At 42.7% G+C, this 20,680-nt stretch overlaps 1 protein-coding gene and 1 non-coding gene across 3 annotated transcripts in view; both read left to right on the top strand.

The window, feature by feature from the left end:
- The window catches only part of Nfx1 (nuclear transcription factor, X-box binding 1), a 60,050-nt gene that overhangs the window by 31,689 nt on the left and 7,681 nt on the right, over nucleotides 1-20,680 (top strand). The window contains exons 12-18 of one of the 2 annotated variants that reach the window (XM_048419754.3): nucleotides 3,610-3,689; nucleotides 5,665-5,773; nucleotides 6,244-6,363; nucleotides 11,031-11,110; nucleotides 17,244-17,474; nucleotides 18,068-18,141; nucleotides 20,253-20,354. In XM_048419754.3, coding sequence (XP_048275711.2) covers nucleotides 3,610-3,689; nucleotides 5,665-5,773; nucleotides 6,244-6,363; nucleotides 11,031-11,110; nucleotides 17,244-17,474; nucleotides 18,068-18,141; nucleotides 20,253-20,354 — 796 coding nt within the window. Of the gene's footprint in view, nucleotides 1-3,609; nucleotides 3,690-5,664; nucleotides 5,774-6,243; nucleotides 6,364-11,030; nucleotides 11,111-13,896; nucleotides 14,450-17,243; nucleotides 17,475-18,067; nucleotides 18,142-20,252; nucleotides 20,355-20,680 lie in introns of those variants that run through there. The other variant, XM_048419755.3, reaches the window with a different exon arrangement.
- Nucleotides 4,951-5,077, top strand: LOC125391453 (small Cajal body-specific RNA 4). The gene has a single exon (XR_007229139.1).

The raw sequence follows: 20,680 nt of genomic DNA, 5'->3' as shown, positions 1-20,680 counted from the left end.
GATATAATTCCAGCATTCCTACTGAAAGATAGGAAACAGAAACAAGAAAATGAGTCAGACACTCATGGGACAGCTAGTCAGCTAATCTAGAGTGTGTTTTAAAACTTCAGAAACAAGATAGCCTACTAAAGGGGAAGAGAGAGAACCAACTTCCAAAAGTTGTTCTCTGACCTCCTCTGCACATGCATTTTCTAACGCAAGTCGTTTTTAAAAAGGGGTTCCCTAGAGATGATTCCTTGGTTAAGAGTACTCACTGTACAGTCATGAGAAGCAGAGTTAAGGTAGTGAGCCAGGCATCTTCTACCTGTTGTACTCTCAGCTCCGAGGAGGGCTTGCTGGCTTCCAGCCTAGCTAAGAGCACTTGAGGCCAGGTCACAGGGAGAGACCCTGCCACAAAGGGATAGGCAGAATAATAGAGGACATCTGATACAGCTACCTGTACATAAGTTTACACTACCTACACACACACACACACACACACACACACACACACACACACACACACACACACACATCTTTTAAAAATAAATTTAAATAAATAAATGGTAAGGGGATGGAGAGGCAATTCAGTGGAAGAGTATTGGCTACTCTCTAGAGGACCTGGACTTGGTTCCCAGCACTCACATAGGGACTTTTGCAACTATCTGTAATTCCAATTCCAGGGGATCTAGTGTGCTTCTTTGATCTCCTTGGGCACATGTTACCATATGTAGTATATACACATGCATATAAGCAAAACACCCATACTCACAACATTTAAATTGAATAAAAGAAAAGTAGAAAAGCTAAATGGGGAAAAAGTTATGTTAATGATAGAAGATAGTAGTTCTATGGAAGCTTGTTTATTGAATTATATATTTATTGCTTTGGGGGTTTGTTTTCAGACAAGGCCTGGCCTGATTACTGGGATTACAGCATGCAATACCGTATCTGGCAATAAGTTTGAAATTTTCATAATAAGTTATGGATTCGGAACTAGGCATTATGGCACATGTCTTTAATCTCAGCACTTGGGAGGCCGAAGCAGGTGGATATCTGAGTTTGAGGCCAGCTAGGGCTACACAGAGAAACCCTGCCTCAGAGAAAGAAAAGAAATTGTGGGTGCAGATAAAGCTGGATTGTTTTTCTGCTCTGATACCTGCCCCCTTGATGCTTGCTAGCCATCTCTCCAACTCCTAAACTTAGCCTTAGATCCTGATTGCCCACTCTGTCCCTGCCAGTCTCTGTTGTGAAGCCATCATGGAGTTTTGGAGTTTTAGATGACAGTATGTACAAAGTAGAAGTTTTTGTTTTAGTCAGGAGGAAAGCAGTATTGATGGGGATGGTTTCTGAAAGTAGCAACAGAAAAGTGAAATTCACACCACAGAATTAGCTGTTTAGAGCATATAGTTCAGTGGCATTCAGTACATCCTCCATATTATTTAAACATCATCCTATCATGCGCCAAAAATATCTTTCTACAAATGGAAGCCCTGTACTTCACTCAGCCTTCCACATATAACCCCTATCAACTTCTGTCTCTGGATTATTATATGTATAAACGTCTTGGGTTTTTTTTTTCATTTATCATCTTTTTTAAATTTGCCATTTTTATGGCTGAATAATACTCCATTTTGTTAATATATACAGCATTTTATTTATCCATTATTAGTTGATATCTATAGAGGTGATTTCTACTTTTTGGTTTCTGTGAATAATGCCATTATAAAACCTAAGTATTAGTTTGTTTTTTCTTTTTTAGACAGGATTTCCATGCTCCAGCTGGCCTCTAACTCACCCTATAATCAAGGATACCCTTGACTTTCTGATCTTCCCAGCTGTCTCCCAAATGCTGGCATTATAGGCATGCACCATTATGCTCAGTTTTTTGGTTATTTTTTTAATTATGATTTATTTTTATTTTCTGTGCACTGGTGTTTTGCCAGCATGTATACCTGCGTGAAGGTGTCAGATCCCCTGGAGCTAGAATTCCAGACAGCTGTGAGCTGCCATGTGGGTGCTGGGAATTGAACCCAGGTCGTCTGGAAGAGCAGACTGCTCCTAACCACTGAGCCATCTCTCTAGTCCTGGTTTGTTTGTTTGTTTGGTTTGTTTTGAGGCAGGGTTTCTCTGTGTAGCCCTGGCTGTTCTAGAACTTGCTCTGTAAATCAGGCTGGCATCAAAGTCAAGGATCAGCCTGTTTCTGCCTCCCGAGTGCTAGGAGTGTCACCATACCAGTCTGTATGCCCAGTTTTCAATCAAATTTTTGTTTAAATAACTTTAAAGGTATATTTTATTTATTATATATAATGTTCTGTATGCAGAAGAGGATATCACATCTCATTACAAATGGTTGTGTGACACCTTGTGGTTGCTGGGAATTGAACTCAGGACCTCTGGAAGAGTAGTCAATGCTCTTAACCTCTGAGCCATCTCCAGCGCCATAATAATCAATTTATTTTATTTTATTTACATTAGTGGTTTTGCCTGCATGCCTGTGTGAGGGTTTCAGATCTTCTGGAACTAGAGTTATAGACAGTTGTGAGCTGCCATGTGGGTTCTGGGAATTGAACCCAGGTCCTCTGGAAGGACAGTCAGTGATCTTAACTGCAGATCCATCTCTCTAACTCCTAAATAACTTTTAAACTTTTTCATTTTACTTATTTTTGAGACAGGGTCTCACTTTGTAGCCTAGGCTACCCTGCAGCTCATTATTTGTAACTCAGGCTAGCCTTAAACTTATGCAGGTCCTCTTGTCTCAGCCTCTTGTTTGAGTGCTGTAATTGTACATGTAAACCCACAACACCCAATACTGGTTTTTGAGACCATATCCAGGACTATTCTGGGGCTCACTGTGCAACTAAAGATAACCTTTAACTTCTGAGCCTCCTACCTCTAGCTTCTGAGTCCTGGGACCACAGCTGTGCACCACCACACTTGGTTTGTGCAGGTTCTAGCCTACCAGGCCTACGCAGTGACAAAAGTGTTACAGCTGGCATAACATTGTAGAATGGATGGATCGTAGATGCTTTTGAGGTGTGTGATTTACAAATACGTTTCCACTGTATGAGTTGCCATTTCTTTATGGTGTCCTTTAATTTCATATACAAAAGTTTTTTGTTGTTGTTGAGTCCAATTTATATTTTTTGCCTTTTGTATACGCCTTAGATGTCCTGCCCCTCCCCCTTCTTTTTGGTGAGGATTGAACCCAGGGCCTCTCACACTGAGCTAACCTAATTCTCTAGTTACTTTCAAAAGTATATATAAAACATGGAATTACACTCCATCTTTTCTTCTTTGTATGTGGTGCTAGAGACCACTTGGCCTTCAGCAGACTCTAAACACACCCTACCACCGAGTGAATCTCTAGGGCCCATTTGAATTTTTGTTAGACATGTATGTATCTATGAAGAATGAGTGTACCTTTTCTCTCCATTCTTACCCATACCATGTATTAATCAGCTTTGGTTTGTTTGGTTTTGACAGGCGGAAATAAAATTTTAAAAGCATTTCATCAGTAATTTATTTACTTTATTACTTATGTATTTCTTCAGCCTACAGTCACTCATAGGTATGTTGAATGAATGTTCACATCTTTTGTATGTTTTTTTCTTTAATTGGCTGTAACAGATGCTACATTTATGTGTGACAAGCGGTGTAACAAGAAACGATTATGTGGCCGGCATAAATGTAACGAGATATGCTGTGTGGTAAGTGGACTTAGCATTGGTTGGTGTAATCAGATTCCATTTGTCTGAAAGCCTCAACCCTCTAGAATGTGACCCAGATTTAGAAGTCAAGCTAAACAGCAGAGTTTCTCCTAGTCCCCACGTGATCTCAGCAGACAGCCTTTTTAGGCTTTTAGTGGCACCCACTGCACAGGGAAGAGGATGTGTAGAAGGCCTCATCTGACCCCAATCCTAAGAAGCTTTAGTTTTGCTTTTTGAGATTTCCTTTTATTTTTTTCTTTTGATTTTTTTGTTGTTGTTGTTGTTTTTTAAGTTTTGGTGCAGTGGGTGTCTGTTTTGGTCAGTATGGGGTTTGTATATGTGAGTGCAAATGCCTACAGAAGCTAAAGGTTAGTATCAGATCCCCTCTGGAACTGAAATTACAGGCAGTTGGAGCTACTTGGCATGGGTCTCCTGCAAAAGCAGTAAATGCTTTACCTGTTGAGCCATCTCTCCAGCTCCCAAGATAACTTTAGAATGGTCCTTTGGAAATGTGTTGTCCCAGCATAGTGGGTCATATCAGCGGCCAAAATAAGTATCCTGGGTTTTGTTTCTTTTTAAATACAGGTTCTTCATATATTGCCCTAGCTGGCCTAGACATTGCCTTATAGACTAGGTTGGCCTTGAACTTAGGATGGATTCTCTTGCCTCTGCTTTCCTAGTGCTGAGATTACTGGTGTAAAGACATCATGTGTGGCTGACTATGGCATTTTTTTTTAAAGGCACAAGTTTCATTTATTTAAAATAATTGTTTCTGTAGAGTTAATTGTAGGTCCTCTACCTGACATTGGTATTGTGTTAATCTATATGTGTATACATATAGTATACATATATATGTAATGAGATGCTGTATAATACTTATAAGTAAAGCAATATATATACACAAACAAGGGAGAACAATAACAAGTTAGTGTAACTATATATGTATATATGTTATTCATGTATCTATGCTTGCATACTGCAAAGTTCCTTTTTTTTTTTTTGAGACGATCTCACTATGTAGCCTAGCAGGTCCAGAACATACTATGCAGGCGAAAACTGGCCTTTAACTCACAGAGAAATCTGCCTACCTCTGCTTCTGCTTCCCAAGTGCTGCTATTAAAGGCATGCACCACAACACATGACACAATCTTTAAAAATTTATATTTTGCAGCTATGGAGATAGTTAAGTTAGTAAAGTGCTTACCTTACAAGCATGAGGACTTTCGTTTGAATCCCAGCACTGTTTAAAAATGCTGGGCATACTGGAGGACCAAGAAGGCTGAGTCTGATGAAGCAAGACTTTGCTGATACACTCCTCCTAGACAAAGGGGTAGAGAAAACAGCCCTTACTGGAGAAACCACAGGGGTTATTGTACTACCCAACATTTTTCACTGTCTTTGCTATTTTTTTTTTAATTTTTTAAATTAATTTAACATCTGTTGAAGAGAAGTGGGTATGCTTATTTAACACTGTAAAAAAGAAAATGCTTGATTCCTAGTGCTTGGGAGACAGGTAGGAGAATGAGTCCCTGGAGCTTGCTGGCGAGCTGTTCGAGCCCATTGATGAATCCCAAGTGAATGAGAGACCTTATCTCAAAGGAGATGAGAGTGTTCTGAGGATGAGACCTGAGGCTGGCCTCTGGCCTCCTCATTCCCACACACGTGTACCTAACACACATGTAAAAACCCTTGTCTTGACAAAGAAAAGAGTGATGGTCTTGTGTTCTATACCAAGGTGGATGAGTCAGTGTTTGGAAATCTAAAGATTGTTCTATCAGAAAGTTCAAATGGAAGCAGCGAGGCAGCACAGCAGAGCTCATCCACACAGCATCCAGCTACAATAAGTGTCTGCTCATGACTAATCTCCTGTCATTCCTGTCTTCCCCTTCTTCCGTTCATAATATGTGCAGCCTTGTTTTTATTTTGTTTGTAAAATGGAGAAGAATCATGAACAAATAGAAATCTCTCCTCTTAGGACAAGGAGCACAAGTGTCCTTTGATTTGTGGGCGAAAGCTCCGTTGTGGCCTTCATCGGTGTGAAGAACCTTGTCATCGAGGGAACTGTCAGACCTGCTGGCAAACCAGTGAGTGCCTTCACCGTGTACTTAAAGGGTTTCTGGAGCTGGCTGTAGTGCCACTTAGAGGCAGAGGCGAGCAGATCTCTGTCAGTTTGAGGCTAGCCTGGTCCACATAGTGAGTTCTGGGACTACATGTAGCTAGAACTACATAGTGAAACCCTGTCTCAAAAACAAAATAAAAGTTTCCTGACATATTTTGAGCAGGTGGTTTGCTTGGATTAATAAGAGTTATTGAAATAAGCCTTCAAACGTGTTGAGACTTTGTAGTTATTCTTAGCCAGACATTCCTATAATGACAGTACAGGAGACAGCAGGGCAGTACGAGAAGAAAGCAGGTGTGTAAGTACAAAACCCCAAGTTCAACCCCCAGAACTAGGCAGGGGGCCAAATAAATGACAAAATTAAATATACCTATCTGTGCATATTATTATATCCCAAACTCAGGAAGGCTTATTTTCTCTCATCTGTGCCCTCAGGTTTTGATGAATTAACCTGCCACTGTGGCGCCTCTGTGATCTACCCACCAGTCCCCTGTGGAACTCGGCCTCCTGAGTGTACCCAGACCTGTGCCAGAGTCCATGAATGTGACCATCCAGGTGAGTCACATCATGTTGCCACCCTTCACAGCCTGCTCGCAGCCTGTGGTTTAGCCTGTGGCTGTGTGGCTGTGTAGAGGACTCGGACCTTCTGAGTTAGGGTAGCTGCCGTTGCTCCCCTGCTTCTGTGAGGGTGTATCTTACTCTGTCATCTAAGCCGCTTCTTCAACACGCTCACTTCTTCAGTTCTCCAGCTGTCAGACACATCCCAAAGTTTGGAAGAAACCCCAGTTTGTTTTTCAGACTTCTCTCCCTTTGTTGCCTCAACTTTTTGTACATATTTCAAAATTGGACTTTTTACAGAATTAGAATCCTTTAGTTAAAGCCCAGCAGGTGCAGGTGCTTACTTCCAAGCCTGTGACCTGAGCTTGTTCCTTGTCCCTGTGGTGAGAGCCAGCTCCGAAACGTGCCATGGTGCATGCACATGAGCACACATTCACACAGCAAAAAAATAAGTAAATATGATTTTTTAAAAATCTTGAATTTGGTTTTTGCTAGAGAAGCAATTTGTTTCTTAAGTAAAATTAAATTTAAAAAAATTTGGGCTTGAGAGTTGTCTCACCACTTAAGAACATTGGCTGTTCTTCCAGAGGACCTGGGTTCAATGCCTAGTACCCATCTGGCAACTCATAACTGTCTAAAACTCCAATTCCAGGGAGTCTGGCACCCTCACACAGGCGCACATGCAGGTGAAACACCACATAAAAATAAATTAGTTTAAAACTTGAAGTCAAAAGATTGATATTAAATCACCTACTATAGCACTTTTTTAAAAGATTTATTTTTAATTGTGTGTATGTCTATGAGTATGTACATGAATGCAGAGGCCAGAAGTGGTGTCAGATCCTCTGGAGCTAGAGTTATAGGTGGTTGTGAGCTGCCTATTAGAGTCCGGAGAACTGAACTCTGCTCCACTGAACCATTTCCCTAGCCTTTCATTATGTCACCTTCTTAGAATTATATATCTGTCTATGTGCATACATATGTTACATATATATTTGTGTGTGTGTGTTTGCCTTTTAGACGAACAGAGGTCCTACTGAATACAATGATTTTTAAACTTGCTTGTTTTTGTTATTTAATTTTTTTACAGTATAGTTTGTTGTTGGGGTGTTTTCTTTTTCTTTTTTTTTTAAGATTTATTTAATTATTTTATGTTTAAGAGTACCTGCACAGCAGAAGAGGGCACCAGATCTCACTACAGATGGTATAAGAGCCACCATGTGGTTGCTTGGAATTGAACTCAGGACCTCAGGAAGAGCAGCCAGTGCTCTTAACCTCTGAGCTATCTCTCAAGCCCTGTTGGGGTGTTTTCTGAGGGGTTGAGATAGTCTTAGTTTGTAGCCAGCCTGACCTCCAACTTGCTGTGTCTTATCAGGTTGACCTCAAATTCTTGATCCTTCTGCCTCAGTGTCCTGAGTGTTGAGGTTACAAGCATATAGCCCCATATCTCACAAAATAATACTAATTTGTATTTTCTCACATTTTTATTTGTGTGTATATATGCACATGAATATGCATGTGTACACTAGTATGGGCATACATGTGCCATAGCACAGGTGGAAGTCAGAGGACAGCCTGACAGAATTGGTTCTCTCTTTCTACCATTTAAGTCCCAAAAATAATTTGCAGTTTGTTGGGAAGGTCCACTTTCCTGATAGGGAGCCCACAACAGACCAAAGTACAGACACCACCAAGTCCAACTTGGTGAAGCATCTTCATCCACTGAGCTGTCTTGCCCCCAATATAGACTTTTAAGTTTTGTTCTTATGTGTGTGTATGTTTTACATGTGTGTATGTCTGTCTGTATATGTACCAATTGTATGCAATGTTCACTAAAGAAGAGGGTGTTGGATCCTCTTCAGCTGGAGTGACAGGTGGTTTTAAGCTTCCATTGTGATGCCGCAGGGTGATTGGTAATGAAAAATCCCCAGACTATCTTAATACATAATATACAGCTTTAATAAACAGAAGTAAGACTTACAACAGCTTACACCAGAATTCAAACGATCCGTCCAGGCGCAGGAGCCAGGCGAAAAAGAGAGCTAGCAGAGCTTGTTAGGTTTATAGGCAGGCTTTAGCCTGAGGGCAGCACGCCCCAAAAACAGAATGTGATTGGCTGAACTTCCCTATCACCATTGTAGATGTTGGGAGTCGACAACATTGATTTTTATTTTTAAAGATTTATTTACTTATATAAAATACAGTGTTCTCCCTGCAGGCCAGAAGAGGGCACCATATCTCATCATAGATGGTTGTGGGCCACCATGTGGTTGTCGGGAATTGAACTCAGGACCTCTGGAAGAGTAGTCAGTGCTCTTAACCCCTGAGCCATCTCTCCAGCCCTACAACATTGAACTTTATAACAGTGGAGTGACCTGTTACATCAATGGTTTCTCAACCTCCCTAGTGCTATGACCCTTTTAATATAGTTCCTCATGTTGTTGTGACCTCCAACCATAAAATTACTTCATTATGACTTCATAACTGTAATTTTGCTACTGTTATGAATCGTAATGTAGTATCTGTTTTCCAATGGTCTTAGGCAACCCTGTGAAAAGGTTGGTTGACCTCCAACAGTCACAACCTGTCGTTCAAGAACTGCTATGTTACATGGATAGGCCACTATTTTTCTCGTCCCGTTTTATGTTGTTGGATATTTACGTTGTTTTCAGTTTTTCTCTGATAAACTGCTATAAATACCAAGCCAAAACCACATGACATCACATCACGTTTGCCTTGTCTGCTCAGCCTAGTTGCTAACTGATGTGTGATCAGACTTCCTGAGGAGTTACAAAGCTTAAGTCCATTCCTCCAGATAGGGAGCCCACAACAGACCAAAGTACAGACACCACCTAAGTCCGTCTTGGTGAACCAGTGAGTTTTATTGGTGTTACTTACAGGAATATGGATGAGGGGTTACTTAGGAGCAGAAAGAACTCAGTGACAGCGTACCCCAGCACAGGTGACATTCACAAAACTGGGAACCTAGAGCACTCTGCACAACCTGTGGGAGGCTCAACATATTGGAGAGTGTCCTTTCCTGGTGCCTCGGCTCGACTACGCTTCCTTTAGGCAGCTAGTCAGGTCTCGGGGTCTTTGCAGCTTGGCTTGTCTGGGAGCAACCCTCTGCTGGCTTTTTTTTTTTTTTCTTTTCTTTCTTTTTTTTTCTTTTTTTTTTTTTTTTTTTTTTGACTCCGAGAAGGAGGGAAGGACCAAGGGACCTAGTGAATCTGGTCAGTTTCCAGAACTTCCTGAAACTATTCTGAGTTAGTTTAGCCTCTGGCTTCAGGAGCTTCTGTGGATGGTGGACTGTTCCGATCTCAGAGGAACTGATAAGCAACAGCTCATTGTTTCACACTAACCCCACAAAATAACTCAGGGCCCCGGATCTGACACCTACATGAGGTCTAGCCATGTGATTTGAATTAAAATTAGATGGCTGGCTCTCAGTTTTTTAATTTAATACAGTAAAACAGAACTAAACAAATTTATCATGAAGTAGAAAACTCTTTTTTGGGAAACTTAGATGATCTTCCCAGCATGGTTTGTAAATTCCTTTCTTCGTCATACCAGCATGAAGTGTCCAGGCCAGTTCCTACCCAGCCCCTCTTTTCTACTAGGTTCCTGGAATTACAGATGATGTCCAAATCCTGCTGGGTAGTATTCTTAGTAAGACCTTTAAAACTTATACATTGTGGTGTTTTTACCTGCTTTTGTTTAGCATTCATTTTCATTTTCTTGAGTGTCTTTTGAATATCCAGCATGGTGTTGGTCAGAGGGAACTTCAGAGAATGAAAAAAAAAAATTTCTCATTACTAGAGTCCTGTGTTCCTTAGAGTTAGAGAATAGTGGTCACATACCCATACATGCAGTTCGGCCAGGTAACAAGGCTGCGAGCCTTGTGTTGGAGACCTAGAACACATGAGGGATTATAGGAAGCTTAGACAGGGTACTTACTTAATCTGTGGCGCTGAAAGTAATCAATAGAAGCATTTAGATCATTAAAAAATTATTTTGTACGGGTGGGTATTTTGCCTACTTGCCTGTCTGGTGACTGGAGGCCAGAAGAAGGCATCTGATTCCCTGGAACTGGTCACAAATGGTTGTGAGCCACCATGTGGGTGCTAGGAGTTGTGCCATCTGTGCAGCCCACAGCAGAAGCATTTCACACAGAATAAATGACAGCTGTCGGGACATAAGTTACGGTTCACACAGAAGCACGGCCAGACCAAGTGGCTGTCTCCCTTAACTTTTTTTCTCATTCCCACTCATCTTTCTTTTTTAAAGATGTGGGTGTGTGTGTGGTGTGTGTGTGTGTGTGTGTGTGTGAGAGAGAGAGAGAGAGAGAGATTGTTGCATGTATGGGTGCCAGCATAGGCAAGAAGAGGACATTTAGTCCTCTAGAGCCAGTTACAGCCGGTTGTGACCCACCGGCATGGGTGCTGGAGCCCAGATTTGAGTCTTCTGGAAGAGTAGAAACTTTAACTGCTAAGCCCCAGATGCTCATTTTCCAGTACTCAGATATAAAGCCAGTTATGTTTCTACTTCCTCATGATCATTTAGAATAATTCCTAACTCTGGGATCTAAAACATTTATAGCATGTTTATAGTATTTGTGACCTTATTTAGACATTATTTCTAAAGTTTTGTTTCTGTTTTTGCAGTGTATCATTCTTGTCATAGTGAGGAGAAGTGTCCCCCCTGTACCTTCCTAACTCAGAAGTGGTGCATGGGCAAGCATGAGGTAAGTCTGCTCTCTCCTAGGTGTCCATAGTTCCATCAGAAATGTATGCTTAGTTACTTAAACATTTCTCAACATGAGAAAGCATTTCTCATGTCTCATTTCTCAAAATAAACATAGTCTAAGAAGCAGAAGCTTTCTGTTATCACCTTTCTCACTTTTGTTTCAAAAATTCCATATAATAAAGTGTATCAGGGGTTGGCAACATAGCTCATCTTAAAGACACCGTAACACAGCTGACAGTCTGAGTTTAATTCCTTTAACCTTACATAAAAGGTGGAAGGAGAAAACTGACTGCATAAAGCTGACCTCTGACCTTCACATGGATGCCAGAGCACACTTGTATGCACACACACAGTAATAATGCAGTAAAATAAATTTTTGAAATTGATTTTATTTCATGTATATGAGTGTTTTGCCTGCATATATGTCTGTGTACTATGTGTGTGCCTGGTGTCCGTGGAGGCCAGAAGAGAGGACATCAGATCCCCTGGAACTACAGTCACAGATGGGGTTGTAAACTGCCATGCAGTTGCTGGGACTCAAACCTGGGTTCTCTAGAAGAGCAACCAGTGCTCTTAACTGCTGAGCCATCTCTCTAACCCTGATCTATCATTTTAAAATTTGATTATAACCATGAAATGTAGCAGAGTTGACCATGAGAGCACATGCTGTGTGTGTCCCTGGCTGTCCCGAACTTGCTCTATAGAGCAGGCTGGCCTCAAACTCAGAGATTCACCTGCCTCTGCCTCCCAAGTGCTGGCACTAAAAGTGTGCAATTCTACCACTGGGTTGTATAAAATTCTTAAACAGTGCATTTTAAATATATAAATAAATGCGGCTAGAGAGATGATTCAGCTGTTAGGAGCACTTGCTGATCTCCAGAGGACTTGGGTTTAGTTCCCAGCACCCACGTGACAACTCACAACCATCTGACACTCCCAGTTCTAAGGACTCCTGTGTCCTCTTCTGACCGGAGGGCATAAGGCATGCATTCATACATGCAGGCAAAACACGTACGCAAGTAAATAAATAAATAAAATTTTAAGTATCAGTGTATATTTAGGAGCCAACAAGATGGTTTAATGGATAAAGATGCTTATCAAGCCTGGCAGCCTGAGTTTAATCCTGGGTCACATGTTAGAAAAGACCCAGCTTTCTCAAATTGTCCTCTGACCTCCACACAACAGTTGGCACATATGTGATCACATACATTCACACACAAAAAAAAATATTATAATGTTTTTTTAAATTATTTTATTTATTATGTACAATATTCCACCTGCATGTATGTCTGCATGCCGGACATGGGGCACCAAATCTCATTATAGACGGTTGTGAGCCACCATGTGGTTTCTGGGCCCTCTGAAAGATCAGCCAGTGTTCCTAAGCTCTGAGCCATCTCTCCAGCCCCAAGTTAGAACTTTTTAATGCACAGATATTACAGATAGCTGAGAAAATACTGTTCTGGTACAAAAACACTTCTTTTGTTGTGTTGCAGATTAAACCAAGGGTTTTACACCAGTTGGGTATATTGGTTAGTTTTAAATAACACAACTTAATATAACCCAGTTGGATCAGAGGAGAGAGTTTTAGTGAGAATTTAGACCAGGTTAGCCTGTGGGTATGTCTTTGGAGGATTATCAGTTGATAATTGATATGAACCCAGTCCACTGTGGAAATCACAGTTCCTTAGTCACGGGGACCTGAACCATGAAATAGTGGAGAGATCAGGCCGAGCAGCACACAAGCCGCACCCCGCTTCTGTGATGGTGGATGTGCTGTGACGAGCTGCTGAGTTCCTGCCCTAACTTCCCTTCAGTAATGAACTGTAGCCTGAAATTTTAAGCCAAACAAACTATTTCCTACCAACGGGCTTTTTCAGGCTGTTCTGTCACAGCAACATAAAATGAAACTAGATCCAGAATTGGTGATGAGGTTGTTGCTCTGGTAAACCTGGCCATGTTGGTTTTGGGGGAAGAATATAGAAGATTCTAGAAGTGGGCTGCATAAGCGATTGAATCCTGTTGACACAGCTAAATAGGTCGTTCTAGTAGGAGCTTAGAAGACGTGTGTGCCTTCGAGAGCTGATCCTTAGGGTTTCAGGGGGAGCGAGGACATTATCAGGAATTGGGCTTTTCAGGAACTGTTGGCTAATCATTCGTGTGTGGTGATCAGGCTGGGGCTGAAGAAAAGCCATGATTGATGAGAGATCAGCAGCAGTGGGGCAGAGCTTTCTGTGCGTCCTAGCATTCCCTTGGGGTCAGCACAAAGAAGCGAACCTAACTGTTGCCCAGGGGCTAGGCTACATCTCAAGACTGCAGAACTTAACATTGTAGGAGTTACCACATGGTAATGGTTTTGAAGGCACAAAGGGGTCATGGAGAGCAGCTGAAGCCAGACACCAGGACCACTTGTCAGGGTCCAAGTCCCTACAAAGAGTCCCTGAAAGGCAGTTGGTGAAGAAGGTGAAGCCTCAGTTGCAATGGAGACCCCACAGTATTGGAAATGCCAGGACTTCAGAATGTCCACCAAGGATCGCTGCTGATGTGGATGGATCCAGGCTACGAGAGAAGCTGTGTGCCCTGTGGATGTCAGAATTGAAGCAGTAAGGCTGCCCGAGCCCTCTGGAGTCTGGAAGATTACATTATGATTGAGGCCCCCTTGTTGGACATTGAGCTGCAGGATTTGGGTTTTGCTTTGGTTGTAGCTGCTTTTATGCCCTAGTTCTAGTTCTTCCCTTTTGGAATAAGAATGTTTAAGTGTGTAACTTGTTTTTTATCTTTCAGGAGCTCACATTTAAGAAACTTTGGACTTTTAAAGAGACTTTGGACTTTTGAAGTGTTGGAATTTTTGAAGACTTTGGGGGGCTTTTTTTGGAGTTGTACTATATTTTATATTAAGATATTGCCATGAGATTTGAGGACAAGAAATGTAAAGTTATTGTTCAAAGTGACATGTTTGTGTGCTAACTTGACAAGGGGTGGATTGTGCTGATTTAACTGTTAATTTGACACAACCTAGAATCACCCAGGAAGAGGGTCTTAATGAGAAGTTACTTAGATCAGATTTGGCCTGTGGGTGTGTCTATGGGGGATTATCTTGATTGCTAATTGATGTGGGAAGACACAGCCCACTGTGAGAGGCACCATTTCTTAGGCAAAAAATCCTAAACTCTATGAATGGAGAAATCAAGCTGAGCAGCAAGCAAGCAATATGATGTGTTCATTTCTCTCCCCTTGAGTGTGGACAGGACTAGCTGCTGGACTTCCTGCCTTGACTTAAATGCAATAATGAACTGTAACCTGGAATTGTAAGACAAATAAACCCTTTCCTCCTCTATGCTTCTTTTTGTCAGGCTATTTTATCACAGCAACAGAAATGACAAGAGTCCTGTGACTGAGCTGTATCCCTAGCCAGGGAAAGAAATGTTCTTTAACATTTTGTTGTATAGCCAGGGATATGTGATTCATGTTTCTCCTGCTCCCGAGATGATACATTTTGTGGCCTGCTCTTGTTACTTTATAACATAACTCTTGATATCTGTAACATGTTTTCAATATTCTTTTATCTTTAAATGACATATTTTTCCTGTACTTATTTCTTGTGGTGGTTCAAGTCATAACCCTTCATGTTTCTTCTCTTTATATCATTTTTGTGGTTGCTTTGAGGCAGGATTTTGTATAGCTCAAATTGGTCTCGAACTTGCCACCTCTCCAAACCTCTTGAACTCCTGATCCTCCTGACTCTATCTCCTAGGTGCTGGGATTACAGGCATGTGCCACATATTCAGTCTGTCGGTCTTACTTCCTCTGTCAGCTTATCTGCTGTAAAATGTTCATGTGTTATCTTTATTCAGTAAGTAATAGCTGAATACCTACTCTGTGCCGGGTACTAGACTAGGTATGGGGCGATTCAAGTTAAGACTGACACACCCCTGCCCTTGTGGATCCACTATTCAGGGATGCGTCAGCCGACAGAAACAGACAGTTGTTAAGTTCCATAATGTGAAGAATGCAGAGTCCTAGGGGCTTAGATCTGCCAAAGTTACTCAAGATGAAATGACACTAGAAAGGACAGTAAGGTGCCAGCAAGTCAAGTAAGACACAGAAATACACAGGATGTGTCCCTAATTCCAAAGCAATTGGGAGCATGTATGTTCTAGATCTGGAGGCCTCTTCAAATGGTGCTATTGGAGTCTGATGTTGTAGCAAACGCTTGTGATCTCAGCATTAGAAAGGATGAATGAAAGGAAGGAAGACGGATCGAGGCTAGCCTGGGTTGCACAGCAAGACTCCATGTCACAATAAAAAGTCATGTGTTACTGGAATGAAAATTGTTTCCAAATTTCAACAGCTCTTGAAGGAATTTGAGTGAATACATAAAAGTAACCTTGAAGTTGAGCATAGCACACACCTATAGTCCCAGCACTTGGGGAAGTGGAAGCAAGAGAATCAAGAGTTCAAAGCCAGCCTGTACCACATAGACCCTGTTTCAACCAGGCAGTGATGGTGCACACCTTTAATCCCAGCACTTGGGCGTCAGAGGCCGGCAGATCTCTGAGTTTGAGGTCAACCTTGTCTCCAGAGAGAGTTCCAGGACCTTGTCTTAAAAAAACAAAATCTTTGAACTCCTGGCAGTAAGTTTGTAGCATGTCTATCCAGCAATGGGAGGCCTAGAAGCAGGCAGGTTCTCAAGAAATAAAATGAATTGAGAGTTCCTATTGCCTCTTCATTTTTAAAAAATCATTTGTGTGTGTGTGAGAGAGGCGGGGTGATGGGGAGAAAGCTGTGTGCCACGGTTTTGCATGGAGGTCAGGTTCCAGCTGCAGGAGTTGGTTCTTTACTCCTGTATGGGTCCTGGGAATTGAATTCAGTTCATTGTTCTTAGCAGCATGTGCTTTTACCCACTGAGCCAACTGACCAGTCCTTGCTTGTCATTCTTTATGACAAGATTACCTGATTCTGAGACATCAGCTGGCAGATATGATGGAATAGTTGACTTTAACCACAGTACAGCCCTCTGCAATGGTGCCAAGGCGATCTCAGTCTAACACTCAGACTTAGGAGACTGGTGACAGTATCATCTCATCCTCATTTGCCATAGGGATTCTGGGGGAGGAAGGGAAAGGTGGGATGCTCCCTCAGCCTCTGGAGCGCTAGGACAGTACACATGTACCACCATCATGGTTTAAGAAGTTTGCTGGGTCACAGGTGGCTAGTGCCATGACCTTATCCTTAAAGTTCCCTTTTGTTTTTCTTTCCTACGCACTTGGACACTTGGACTTTGAAAATCTTTAACTGTTGCCAGGCAGTGGAGGTGCACACCTTTAATCCCAACCCTGGAGGCAGAGGCAAGTAGATCCCTGAGTTTGAGGCCAGCCTGGTCTACAGAGCAAGTTCCAGGACAGCCAGAGTTGTAATACAGAGAAACTCTGTCTTAACAACAAACAAAAATCTGTTTTCAGTTCAAGGAGATTTTTTTTTAGGTTTTTGTTTTTAATATTCATGACTGTGTGTGGTGGTACCCAGCTTGAATTGAGTACTCAGAAAGAAGAAGCAGGTAGATCTCTGTGCTTTGACTCCAACTTCATCTATATAGTAAGACCCTGCCTCAAAAAAAAAAAAAAAAAAAAGGTTTTTTTTTTAATTTATTTAAGCCAGACACTATGGCACATACATAGAATCCTATAATCAGGAATCCAAGGTCACCTGTGACTGCATAATTTGAGGTCAGTCTGGGCTATTGAAGATCCTGTCTCAAAAATTCTTAAACAGGGCCAGCCACATGATTCAGCAGGTAAAGGCACCTGCCACCAAGTCTGATGACCTGAGTTTAGTCCCTGGGACCCACATGCTGGGAGCTGGAGAACCAGCTCCTACAAACTGTTCCCTGACTTCCACATGGATGCTGTGGCACACACACACTGAATTAATACATGTCAAAACAAGCCCACTGCTCATTTTCTGAAGAGTGTAAACATAGCTCATGCGTCAGTATTTGCCGAGCATGCACGAGGCTCCCAATTCAGCCTCAGTGCTGCCAAAAAGAAAAGGTAAAGACAAGTATTCTAGGAGTAAAGCTTCAACCTGAACACACACAAAGATGAGAACCTGGCTGCTTCTCTCTCTCCTAGCTACGAAGCAACATCCCCTGTCATCTGGTTGATATCTCTTGCGGATTACCCTGCAGTGCCATGCTACCCTGCGGGATGCACAAATGTCAAAGACTCTGTCACAAAGGAGAATGTCTTGTGGACGAGGCCTGCAAACAGCCCTGTACCACCCCCAGAGCTAGCTGTGGCCACCCATGTATGGCACCCTGCCACCCCAGTTCACCCTGCCCTGTGACAGCTTGTAAAGCCAAGGTAAGTTGACTCATCTACTAGTGAGTCCAGACTTGACATGCAGTGGCCCCTGTCTGTGCACTGAGAGAAATCGTGCAGTCTGCATGATACTATGTGAAGTGCTGGCGCTATACCCGAATGAGAGATAGGTGGTCCCTTACAATAAGATAGGACAGACAGATAATAGCTAAGTGATGTCTCAGGTGATTAGGACTCTGGTGTCATAGAGGAGTAATTATACCTGCATGGAAGGTAAGTGGGAGATTTGATTTGGTTGAGGAGTCAGGAAGGGCCATCCCGAAGAAAGCAGGGGTCATCTGGACCTTGGTTGAGCCTTTGTCAAGTGTGTACCCTGGATTCAGTGTTACAAGCTTCACTCTAGGTTTGCCCTTTCAGCTGGTAATAAGAGAGGTCCTTTCCAGACAGGCGTTCTGACAGGACATGTGCCTCCTAGCACGTCCATTGCTGTGCCTCCCGTCCACATGGGTGGTGGTTAGAGAAGCCGGCTGGTCGCCATCTGGTGTTATTAGGGAAGGGCTTTAGCAGTGAAGCCTGCCCGAGTTCCCCACCGTTCTCTTGTGGGAAGAGTCACACCACGCTCACTGATATTTCAGGTAGAGTTACAGTGTGAATGTGGGAGAAGAAAAGAAATGGTGATCTGCTCGGAAGCGTCCGGCACCTATCACAGGTGAGTGCTGCAGCTGTCCTCGAATTGCTGGGTCCGGTTAAATGGGAGTCATTTCTTCTCCAGCGCTGGAGACTGAACCTTGGGTCCTGCACATCCTAAGTTGGTAAATGCTCTGCCGCTGAGCTGTAGCTCCAGCCGTAGGCACTTGGCGGTGTTTGCTGTTGCTTGTGAGCTGTTTTTGTTCTCTGTAAAGTTTTGCATTTATTATCTGTGTGCATGTACATGTGTGTATATACACATGACACAGTGCATACGTGGAAGTAAAAGGACATCTTAGGAGAGTTGGTTCGCTCCCTCTGCTGTGTGGGTTCCAGGGATCAAAATGAGATTGTCAGTCCTGGCTGTAAGCACTTGTTACCTGTTGAACCATCTTGCCAGTGCCCTAGAAAACTTTTAAAGTAGAATTTTACATCTAGTGCTGGAGAGGTGGCACAGCAGTTAACTTCCGGAGAACCTAAGTCTGGATCCCAGCCTGCTGATCGTCTGATCAGCTCATAAACTGCCTATGACTCCAGTGTCAGGAAATCCAATGCTGTCTATGGGCTCTTCAGACACCCACATAAACACTTGGCACACATGCCCGCACGCGCGCGCAGACACACACACACACACACACACACACACACACACACACACAGTAATTAAGTAAAATTTAAAAATCTTTAGAAAAAAGATTATTCCAATTTATCCGAGGAGCTTTAAAGTGTTTTTTGGGCTGGCCCGGTAGGTAAAGGCTAATGCAAACCTGGCAACCCGAGTTCCATCCCTGGAGGCACACACCTTAAAGGAGGAAAACGAGAACAATCTACCCATTGTCCTCTGACCTCCACATGTGCATCATCATGGCCTATGTGCCCACTAACACACACACATCGTGTATATACGATGATAAAAAAAATTTTAAAGATTTATTTATTTATTATGTGTACAACAGTCTGCTTCCATGTATGCCCACACACCAGAAGAGGGCACCAGATCTCATTACAGATGGTTGTGAGCCATCATGTGGTTGCTGGGAATTTAACTCAGGACCACTGGAAGAGCAGTCAGTGCTCTTAACCTCTGAGCCATCTCTCAAGCCCCCAGTGCTAAAATTTTTTAAAAAATATTTAAGTGCTGCCGGGCAGTAGTGACTCACGCCTTTAATCCCAGCAGAGGCAGGTGGATCTTTGTGAGTTTGAAGCCAGCCTGGTCTACAGAGTTAGTTCCAGGACAGCCGGGACTACGGAGAGAAATCCTGTCTCAAAAAAATTTTAAAAAATAAAATAAAAATTTAAGTACCTTTTCCTGCCTTTAATTTATAAAAGCAATACTCTGCTTCCTCCTTCCCCACTCTTTCTTCCCCTTTTCATCTAATTACACCGTGAGAGAGAAAGGACGATGTCTTGAAGTTAGGTAAGGTGTTGTTGTTGTTGTTGTTGTTGTTGTTGTTGTTAGTGCCACAGCTAAAGTGCTCTGTGTCTCGTTTCCAGCTTTGGGTTCCTGTTGTTCCTGTTGTTCTGGTAGATTCCTTAGAGCCCCCTAAAGTACTGACCCCGTGTGGTGGTACAGAGACCTGTATAGCGGTGGAGTGTTAAACAATGGTTGGCTGTGTATATCTCTTAACTAGATGTGAAGGTGTGCCATGTTCTCTGACTACAGACTTGCATAGATATCTAGTTGGCTATTTGTTGGTTTTGTTTGATGGTTTTTCTTTTTTGAGACTAGATTTTACTTTGTAGCCCTGGCTGGCCTGAACTCACTGTGTAGATCAGGCTGACCTCAAACTCACAGGGCTCTACCAGCCTCTGCCTCCCAAGGGTCGGGATTAAAGACGTGAGCCAAGCGTCTGGCCTGATTGGCTGTTTGAAGAGAGTATTGGGTATTGGCCTGGAAGTTCTGGAGATAGAAAGTCTCTTTCTGTGTAGCTGCTTAGAACCCAGCTGAGGACATGTACCATAAACATGTCAGTAGTTTACATGTAGTGCTACAGTAAACATGTAATAACAGATGAACTTCCGGGGTCACACGGATTACCTTGTGGTTGATGACCTTTGAAGGAAGCTCTGTGTCCCTAGCATGGGGAGGTTCTTATAACACTGCAGTGCCTCTTCTTTCTTTTTATATTTCAGAATAGCTGCTATTTCTATGGCCTCTAAAATAATGGACATGCAGCTGGGAGATTCAGTGGAGATCAGCAAGTTCATTACCAAGAAGGAAGTCCAGCAAGCCAGGTAACTTTGGAAGGGTTGCCTTCTTTCTCCAGCTCCTCGGTTTCTACAGGATTCACCTGTCTCACTCCTCCACAGACTGGGGTGTTGGGACCAACACAGCGAGTCCTGCCCGGGACACAGCAAAGACCAAACTAGGTTTTCCAGGCTCACTTCAGTTAGCTAATAGAGAAAGCAGCAGTCCTCACAGTGGAGCCAAGCCGCCCTTCGTGGGCTTCAGATTGGTCCCCATTTCCCCTTCTAGATAGAGTTCCCACTTTGGATCTTGGTTCTGCAGGCCTGTTCATCTCCCCTTTAGCCATCTCGGGGTGCTAGTGAAGCCTCCTAAC

This window comes from Myodes glareolus, chromosome 16, assembly GCF_982192425.1.
Source record: "Myodes glareolus chromosome 16, mMyoGla1.1, whole genome shotgun sequence".
NCBI lineage: Eukaryota > Metazoa > Chordata > Mammalia > Rodentia > Cricetidae > Myodes > Myodes glareolus.
Note: the sequence above shows the minus strand (reverse complement) of the source record. Positions and strands in the feature narration are given on the sequence as shown.